Raw genomic sequence first — 9,579 nt, 5'->3', positions numbered from 1 at the left:
CACAAATAGCAGCAGAGAGAGAACTGCCCCCAAGAGCTCTGGAGCACAACCACCACCCTGTTACTGCCAGTACTGCTGGCTATTCCAGCCCATCTGGCTCCCACACCCAGTGAGTGCAGATGGGGCACTCCCACAGGCAGGCTGCGCCAGAGCACGCAGCAGGCCACTGCAATGGGAGCAGAGATGGCCAGCGAGTTTGCTATACTAGCCAGGGCGTGGAATTAGCTTATTAGGCTAACAAAGCTCCTCAGCTCCAGCGCTGGGGCTTGGCACTTGAACATTTCTAGGAGACAAGAATCAGGCGAAGTAGGACAGGAAAGTACAGCAGCCAAGGGGCTGCGGATTGTCACCCCCCTTTGGAGGATGTAGTTCTCAGATCTCCCCCTCCCCTTGACTGTTATGCAGCCACTCTTGCCCCGTGTCCACACCTTCAATTCTTATGCGGATCCTCTAATGCCAGCAGGGTGGGAGGATGAAGCTGAGTAGCCTTGAGCTCTGCGGCAGGGCCTGCCTTTGAGGGGCCTAGGACCCCAGCTTGCAGCAGGAAGAAGCCTTAGTAATCCGGGAATTGATGGGATTGGGGGCTGCAGCACACGGGAAAGCAAAGAGCAAGGCTCACGGAGGGGATGAAATACCAGCCTCCCGGGGCACTGTACAGCAGGCAGGAGAGGTCCCACAGCCATGGAAAAGCAGCAAGCCAGGGAGGACTCCCTTGGACTTCTGCTATGCAGAGCAGCTCCCTGTGTCTGCAGCACTGAGGACGAGAGATCTCCCTGCCATGAAGAGGTGCCAGGAGCAGACACCAGCTAGCCAAGGAGAGACACCGCGGCTCTGCCCTCCTACAGCAGGGAGCAGGACCTAGCTCAGGGGTTCTCAAACTGGGGGTTGGGATCCCTCAGGGGGTCGCGAGGTTATTACATGGGGGGATCTTGAGCTGTCAACCTTTTCTGCAAACTCTGCTTTGCCTCCAGCATTTATAATGGTGTTAAATATATAAAAAAAAGTTTTCTTAATTTATAAGGGGGGGTGGCACATGCAGAGGCTTGCTGCGTGAAAGGGGTCACCAGTAAAAAAAGTTTGAGCCACTGGCCTAGCTGGAGACAAGGCAGCCTTCTGACCCCCCATGTGCTGCAGAACCTGACCCTAGCTGTGCATCCAGATCCGTTTCCTGCTCGCAGCATAACAGGCTGGGTAACGGGAGGGCGCTTTACCGTGGGGCCATTTCAGTGAGGGGAGCCTGGCAGTGGGGCCTAGCCCAGAGACCTTAGTCCTTCTGCACTCTGAGGTAGAGGAGGGTTACACCCCGCAGGGCTGGCCTCTTGGTCAGTGCAATCAGTGCATTGTCATGTGGGCTCAGCTGCCCCAGGAAAGTCCTGTTTCGGCTGGCGAAGCTTTTGGTTTGTTTTTATTTTCGTATAAACAAGACAAAACAAGCAGCATTAATTTAAAAAAATTTAAAAAAAAAAAAGCGGGAAGGAGAGTCGGGGCACCAGGGGGGGTGGGTCTGGGTGGCCCCTGGGCTCTGCTCAGCCCCTTCCATGTGCCGGCCAGGCTGGCAGGGCAGTTCTGCTGCATAATGTGCCAGCTGGGGGCCCAGAGAGGTGGGTTTAGTAGGAGCTGAACATCAGCCTCCACTTGGCACCGTCCGCCTGCCAGCACTAGGGCTTTGCAAGCGTACACACTGCCGCTGCAAGGGGCGCCCTGCCAGCCCCCCCACCACATGCCCCATGGCAGAAGCTTTTAACCTTCCTGTCCAAAGTCCTCTGAGAATTTCTTCACCTTCAGGAGGTCCTCAGCGTTCACGGTGGGGCGGGTGGTGGCCAGTGAGCGCAGCATATCTGACTGCAAACAAGGGGAGAGGGCAACTGAGGCCAAAGTGCAACATCAGAGTCTGCGTTGCTTTTACCTGGATACCCTCGGAAATCCTACCCGAGTTTCTGGTTTCAGGGGAGAATCCCAGGTCTAAACACCCCAGCCCTACCCCTACCCCTAGCCAAGGCAGTGGAACTAGTACCCTTCTGTCCTGAACAACAGGCACCTCCCTAGAGGGTCCCCCAGGGCAGGTGCGTGGAACGGAGGACTGGGAGCCGGGACTCAGGTTCGATGCTGTTCCCGGTCTGACCTCCAGCTCTGTGCATTCTCCAGTCTGCCCCTTGGGATGGCCATGCTTACCGACCTCCCAAGGGTCACAGGTGGAGAAGGACGCTTTCCTCTTCCAGCAGGAATAAATCACGAGGAGCCCATGTCTGCTCTGTGGGTTCCCCTGCCCTCCCCACTCCAGCACATGACACTGCTGCCCTGGCCACTCTGCTGCCCCAGCTCTCAGCACAATAGAACAGTCAGGGAGAAAGGCCCGGGGCTCTCAGCCAAGCATTCCAGATGGGACAATTGCAGGAAGGCTGCAGGCAGAAGGAACAAGCAATCGCTCAGGGATGCCCATTGACCCTTTCAGCTACATCTGTTGACTCTGAAGCCTAATGATGACAAGGTGAATATTTTACGCTGATCATTTCACCAGGAACATCCAGCTACTCTGGGACAGTGGCTTTGAGGAAGATAACACCTCTTCCCCAGCCCAGTGGGAAAGTGGGAGGGCAGAGCGAGGCTGTTTGCACCAGCAGGGGCTCTGCTGGTCTCAGGGGTATTGCACAATGACTTGTGTCACTGGCCAAGTGACAGTTGCTCTCATCCCAGCCACCCTCTGGCCCAGCGTGTCTGTTCCTAACGAATTACTTACCATGCAGATCACTGGCTCCAGCAGCTTGTCACTAGGCACCTCCATCCAAGTCATCTCAATGGCCTCAGGGTCTCCAGGCGAGCATGGGGTCAGGAGGTCATCTACGGTTATGCTGGGATTGGTTCGAGACAGGCCTTGCACCTGCAGCATGCCAGAGAGGAGGTGCACTGAGAGGGCAGATGCCAGGGCTGACTCCCCTACCACCCACGGGGGCCTCTGCCATGGGTCCTCTGAGACTGGCCTGGGGGATTCAGGAAGGATCTCAGTGTAAGGGTACAGGGCACACCCGGGTGGCCATGGAGCCCCCCCTCCCTTGCAGGCCAGCAGCCCCAGACTTGGGTGCTGGAGCCCTTGGGGAACGGCAGGTCCCGCATGCCTGCTCTCACCTTCTTGAAGTGTGTGGCCGACTGCACTTTGCGGACAGGCTGCATGAGAGCATCACGCACGATGACGCTGATATCGGCTCCCGAGTAGCCGTCCGTCTTCCTGGCCAGCTCGTGGATGTTGGCCTCTGTCAGGTGGCGTGGTGTGTTCCCCAGGTGCAGCCTGAACATCTGGGCTCGGGCTGCCTCCTCCGGCAACGGGATGTAGATGCGCTTCTCAAACCTAGGCACCGATAGTGGGCAGAGCAGGTGAGCGGCCTCCCTCGTTCCTGCCAGCAGCGTGCGGTGCAGATCACTGCAGCACTGACAGGTTCCAGTAAGAGCTGCAGGCAGGGGGAGGGTAAGAGGGAGGGGTCTGGGCTGTTGGGTGGGGCTGGGGAGCGCTGAGGCACTCAGTAATGCTGGTGACAGACCTAAGCCTGTCCTGGGGCAGGCCACACTGTGTTCTCTGGGTCACTCCCAGAGGGGGGGCAGGGGCTCCTGGCACATTCAGTGTGGCTGCCCTGAGCCAGGCAGAGGAGAGCAGCTCTGGCTGCTGGTTTCCAATGGCTCCCACTCACCTTCTCCTAATGGCCGAGTCTAAGACCCAGGGGATATTTGTGGCACCGAGGACCAGGGTCCCGTCATTGTTATTACCAACACCTAACAGGAAGAAGAAACAGCAATCAGGGAGCAGGCAGGACTGACTCCTTGGAGGGGCCCGGAAGAGAGCCGCAGCTGGAGGGTGACAATCAGGGCCGGATTAACTACCTGTGGGCCCCAGAGCCTGGACCGTGGCCCCATCCCCACACTCTGCCCTGTCCCCGGAGGCCCCGCCCACCACTCCCCCAGGGCGGAGGGGGCAGAGGACAGCAGATGGGATCACAGGAGGAAGAGGCAGAGTGGGGCTGGAGCCACTTCTGAGTACCACTGCAAACCCAGTACTGCCTAGTCAGCCAGCTGCCCGTAGACGCACCCTTCGCCCAAGCACTCATCAAGGCTGCCCCCAGCAAAGGGAACGAGCAGGCTCAGGACTAGAGCAGCTCCTCATTCTTCACTTCTCCAGGGCTGCTATGGCACCATCTGAGCCAGCCAGCCCCACAGTGAGTGCCAGCCGGGGCTGAGGAAGGGGTGAGCTCTGGGGGGCCGGAGCTCACTCACCCCGAGCCAAGGCCCCACCCACCCTGCATCTGCACCAGGAACTCCGTCTTGATCCTGCGGCCAGCCTCGCTCTCGTTCTCATTGCGGGAGCCGCACAGAGAGTCCACCTCGTCGATGAAGATGATGGAGGGTTTGTGCTGCCTTGCCAGCTCAAAGAGATTCTTCACCAGCCTGGGGCAGAAAGACCTGGGGTCAGCGCTAACAGATAGGCAGCCTCCCCTCCAGCCTTGACCCTGCAACCCACATGCCCTCTGAGCGGGGGAGCGAGGAGCCTCGGGCTGCAGGCAGGGAGCTCCCCCCACTGTCACTGCTTAGCTTGTTCTCATTTACCCCACTGCATCTGGAGTCACTTTCCTCAGGAGACACGCTAGCACCTGTGACGAGCGTGGCAGCCGCTGAGCAGCGCAGTCCAGCCGCTAACTTACTTCTCGCTCTCTCCCAGCCACTTCGACATCAGGTCCGAGGATGACACGGAGAAGAACGTGGAGTTGTTGGCCTCGGTTGCCACGGCCTTGGCCAGGTACGACTTCCCTGTGCCAGGGGGCCCAAAGAGCAGAATCCCACGCCATGGGGTGCGCTTACCTGCAACACAGCACACACTGAGCAGGGGCAGAGCTGGCCAGTTCACATGCACCTCGCTGCTCAGGGCTCTGCTAGGGTTGTTGGCCAAGGAAGTTTCTGGGCTCTGCTCAGGCTGGGGCCCGTAGTACTCCAGATCCCAGGGCGTAGTCTCCGCATTGCACCAGAACTGGTACCACAGGGGCCATGGTCCCTCTTGGAGGGAGCAGCAGCCAATCCACCCTGCCCCAGCCTCACCCCCGAGAGCTAGCACAGCAACCCTCACCTGTGAATAAGTGTGGGAATTTAATGGGTAAAATCACAGCCTCCTTCAGAGCCTCCTTGGCACCCTCCAGGCCAGCCACATCATTCCACCGCACGTTGGGCTTCTCCATCACAATGGCACCTGCAAGAAGAAGGCAGCTCTCCCTAGCGGGACAAGAGACAACAGCACTCCCACCTAGGGGCTCACCTGAGCCTCCCTCCCCCCACAGCGCCAGCCACTGCACCAGCTGCCAAACTCCATCCGCCCCGGCCAGGCTGTCATCACGCATGAGGGATGTCTCCTTTTCGCTAGGGCTCATGAGGAGTCTCCAGTGCTGCCCAGTGGCCACGGAGTTAGAGGAGGAGGCAGCCCTGCAGCCCCTCATCCCGCACCAGGAGTGGCTCATCTATAGCCCCACAGACCCTGCACCAAGCAGCATGCACCAGCTGCTTCCCAGGTCAGGAACTCCACAGCAGGCCTTGCAGCACAATGCCGTGCTCTTAGCCCCCGTGCTGGGCTCTGCGGTCAGGCCTCTTACCCATCAGCTGCTCCTGCAGCTTCTTCTTCTCCGGATTCTCGCCCTCACTGTCACTGTCGCTCCTGTGGAGAGGATCCAGAGTCATGGTAAGGCCAGCGAAGCCCCAGGCCCCACTACTGGGGGGAAGTGAGGATCTGGCCTGGCCGTGCCAGAAGGGTCGAAGCCTCACAGTGCTGGCTCTTGCCAGCCCCAACAGGAGACCCCAACGCTCACTCACAAACTACACAGTGTGGAGAGGGAGAAGTGCTGGTTTGAAATCCACTGCCAGAGTCACCCCCAGGAGAAGAGGGGCACCCAGGGCCTGCCCAGGGGCCTGGGGCTGGCCTCTCCCGTTGTTACAGGGCATGAGCATTTTTAGGGGGCGCAATGGAGACTGCACACATACCCCTTGCTATCATTTGGAGACTCTTTGACAGGCTTCTTGCTTTGTTTGTCTTTGTTGCGTAGATAATCCTTCAGCTTCTCCGCCCGGTCCAGGTACTGCATGCACTTTGCCCGGATGCTCTCCTTCGCCTTGTCACTGTGAGCCTCATCTGTCAGGGCACCCAAGACACAGTGAGCAGCTCTCCATGGGCACGGAGTGAGGAGAGCCATACAACACCCTCCCTTTTAGGACCAGCAATGGGAAGAAGAGCTCTCTTTGGGGCCCTGAGACACCACCAGCTCCTACCATGTGGGCAGCTGGAGAGAATCCCCCAAGAGAAGCTGCCCCTAGAGACAGACGCAGCCAGGGGAAGCCCCACCTCCCTTTGGATAATCCCACAGCTTCAGGGTTTCCGAGCCCAGCTCTACAGTTAGATCATTCCCCAGAGATCGCATGCACTCGTGGGAACTCTCAGCCAGCCATCTGGCTCTGCAACAGGTGCAGGCTGATCTCTTTGGGGATGTGCCATTCTGGGCAGGCCTGGCTCCCAGCAGGGGGAAATGGGAAGAAGGATCCCAAGAGGAATAGCGGGGGAAAGATCTTGCACAGGCTGGCCAGGCCAGCAATGCAGGAGAGACGAGCCAGACTCACATTTGATGGCATGTAGAAAGTACTCCACTGCATGCTGGTACAGCCGCAGAGCCTCCTCATAGTTCTTGGCCTTATCCTCCTCAGTCGCTTTTGTTACCAGATCAATGGCTTTCTGCAAGGAGAGAAATGGCGCAGCTGCTCCAGGGCACAGGAGAAGGAGCTATCAGTGCAAGAATAAGGAGTTTCCCACAGAGGGATCGGGTTTTGCACACCTCTGAGAAGCAGCAGCTGGGCCCAAAAGCTCCTGGCGCCTACAGTCATCTCCTCTTTCTCACGTGAGCCTTCTGCTCACACACAGCAGACAAAACTCACAAGCAGCTCCTGGGCTGGACAAAGCCACCGATTTCAGAGAGCAAGAACCAAGCCCAGACCCTGTCTCCATTTGCCAGGGCAGGTGCTAGCTCCTGTGCCACTGGGACCTTTAACCAATGCTGCCGCCACCACTGAGCAAGGGAAGGAGAAAGAGATGCACCCACGGGGGCCGTGCAAGGAAAGCCCTGTCTACATACAGAAGTTGTAGCACCGGCTTCGTGAAAGCAGGACAGCTCCCTTATGTGGACAGTTACCCTGGTATAAATGTATTTATACCATAGCCATTCTTGGACAGGAAGGGGGATACACTATCCGCTAACAGGCATCTTCACCTCGCTAGAGGGTTGTCCTAGTACAAGCATTTTGGTAGGAAAGAAAGAAAGAAACAGCCCAACTCACCCACGATACAAACACTGGGCGCAGACCTCCCACTGCCCACAGGCAGAGAGCTCAGTCAGCAAGAGTCACCCCAGAAGGCCAGGGCTTGGGCCCCCTCTCTGGGGGAAGCTGAAGAAACAGCCCCTTCTCTCGAGGCTGCCGGTCCCAAGAGCCGGCGGCCAGGCAGCCCCGAGGAAGCGCGCCGTACTCCTGGAGAGCCGGTGCCAGGTCCCAGCAGGGCCAACACACAGCGGGGCGCAGCCGCGAAAGGCCCCCAGCGCCTGGCCCGGTCCCAGGGCCCGTCACCCAGGGCCAGCCCGCACGGAGCGGCGGCTGCCAGGCGCTGCCGTGCCCCTGCATGCCCACGCCCAAGCCCCACGGAGGCCAGCCAGGGGCAGCCACCTGCACCCCACCCGCGGCCCCTGGGGCTGGCGCGTCCCGGGGACCGCGGGGGGCAGGACCCCTCGGCGGCCCCCCGGCCCACAGCAGGGGCAGGGGGTTGCCAGCCCCCAGGAGTCGCAGGTTCTGCCACGTGAGGAACCCCCCGGCCCGGCCAACACTGGCAACGGGGGGGGGGGGGGTCCGGCCTGGCCCGGGCGGGGGGGCCGAGGAAGGGCGGGCGCGGGGGAGGCGGGCCGGGCGTGGGGGGGCCACGGGGGGGTCCGGCCGGGCGCGGGGCGGGGCCGCGGGGGAGGCGGCGCAGGGCGATGCGGGCCGGGCGTGGGGGGGCCACGGGGGGGTTCGGGGGGGTCCGGCCGGGCGCGGGGCGGGGCCGCGGGGGAGGCGGCGCAGGGCGGGCCGGGGCTGCCCGGGGCCTGCACGTAGCCGGGCCGGGGCCTCCCCGCGGCCCGCAAAGCGCGGCCCGGACTCGGCGCGGGGGCCGCGATGGGCCCGGGCGCGGCTCCCCGCTACCTGCAGGGTTGACGTTGTCATTTCATCGCCGGTGCCGCCCGAGTCCCCGGGGCGCTGCGAGCGGCCTGGATCCGGCTCCGGGCGGGAGGCGGCGGCGGCGGCGGCACCGAACCAGGACCCACCGGCCGCGCAGCTGCGACGCGGGGAGCGAGAACGGCGGGGCCCCCTGCAGGCCGCGCCGGGAACTGCAGCGACCGCCGGGCGGGGGCCTGCCCGCCTCCACATAGATCCCCCCACCCCAGAGAGAGAGTCGGGCTCAGACACGCTCTTCAGGGCTTTGTTTTCTATAGGTGCCTATGACCCCCCTCATCCCCGTCCGCCCCCCCGAGAGATGGACACAGCCCGCCCCCGCATAGAGCCCCCCAAGATGGACACAGCCCGCCCCCGCATAGAGCCCCCCCCGCATAGAGCCCCCCAAGATGGACACAGCCCGCCCCCGCATAGAGCCCCCCCGCATAGAGCCCCCCAAGATGGACACAGCCCGCCCCCGCATAGAGCCCCCTGCTGCATAGAGCCCCCCCCCCGAGAGATGGACACAGCCCCCCGCTTAGAGCCCCCCTTCCTCTAGCGTCTCCCAGAGTTTCAGCCTAAAGGGGCCATTAGCTCATCTACTCTGATCTCCGGCGTTACACGGGGCGAGTCCCGTTCACACCCAGTTACCCTTGTGCTGAGCCCAGGAACTTGCAGCTGGCTAAAGCCTCCCCCAGAAAGTCGCCCAGGCGGATGCTGGAGATGGAGAAGACACCGCTTCCCTGGGGCACGGGGTCCAGAGGCTAGTCTCCCTCGTGGCTCATACATCAAGCCTAACTTTTATTTTCATTCGGCTGGCTTCAGCCCCTGGGGTTTGTTACAGCTTCCTCTGCTGCCCAGCACTTTTGGAGACAGCATCTTCTCTGGAGAAGAGATCACGGGGCCACGGTTTTTCCTTAGCAGGGCCCTGCGCGGGGAGGGAGGTTACCCCCCTGCTTGCTGACACAAAGAATCCCAGGCTTTGCACTCGTGTTTCTGAAGTGGCATTGTTACCTCCTCATCGCTATGTGCCCTGAACCAGGAGAGCCCGTCTAATAGGCCAGGCTGCCCCCACTTTGGCATTTGGCTGCTAGAATGCATACATCCATTCACACTCAGTCTTAGGGCTTTAATAACCATGTAGAGTCTAATGGACACCACAGTGCCTTACCTTTCCTTTTCCCAGAGACGGAACTGCCCCGCCTTTCAATGGGTGAGGCTTGCGTGGTCCCAGGTGATTGTCTGTACACTCCGGCCTTTCCATGGTAGGCAGACACTTCCATTGTTAAACTCTAAAACTTTTCTGAATACTGTGTTGTCTGGGTGAGATTT

The 9,579-nt window shown here is 60.7% G+C and overlaps 1 protein-coding gene across 2 annotated transcripts; it reads right to left on the bottom strand.

The window, feature by feature from the left end:
- Window positions 1-1,413: 1,413 nt before the first annotated feature.
- On the bottom strand, window positions 1,414-8,448 carry VPS4A (vacuolar protein sorting 4 homolog A). Of its 2 annotated transcripts, none has more exons than XM_038368647.2 (11): window positions 8,239-8,448; window positions 6,637-6,748; window positions 6,007-6,154; window positions 5,622-5,683; window positions 5,105-5,224; window positions 4,686-4,842; window positions 4,283-4,431; window positions 3,681-3,762; window positions 3,124-3,343; window positions 2,738-2,878; window positions 1,414-1,842 (listed from the first exon to the last, which is right to left on the bottom strand). In XM_038368647.2, exons 1-11 carry the CDS (start codon window positions 8,257-8,259, stop codon window positions 1,741-1,743), a joined length of 1,314 nt encoding a protein of 437 aa, XP_038224575.1. In that variant the 5' UTR covers window positions 8,260-8,448; the 3' UTR covers window positions 1,414-1,740. The 2 variants fall into 2 exon arrangements, with proteins under 2 accessions (XP_038224575.1, XP_043351389.1); XM_043495454.1 differs by having other exon boundaries at window positions 2,738-2,986; window positions 8,239-8,397.
- Window positions 8,449-9,579: the final 1,131 nt, after the last annotated feature.

This window comes from Dermochelys coriacea, chromosome 12, assembly GCF_009764565.3.
Source record: "Dermochelys coriacea isolate rDerCor1 chromosome 12, rDerCor1.pri.v4, whole genome shotgun sequence".
Lineage (NCBI taxonomy): Eukaryota > Metazoa > Chordata > Testudines > Dermochelyidae > Dermochelys > Dermochelys coriacea.
Note: the sequence above shows the minus strand (reverse complement) of the source record. Positions and strands in the feature narration are given on the sequence as shown.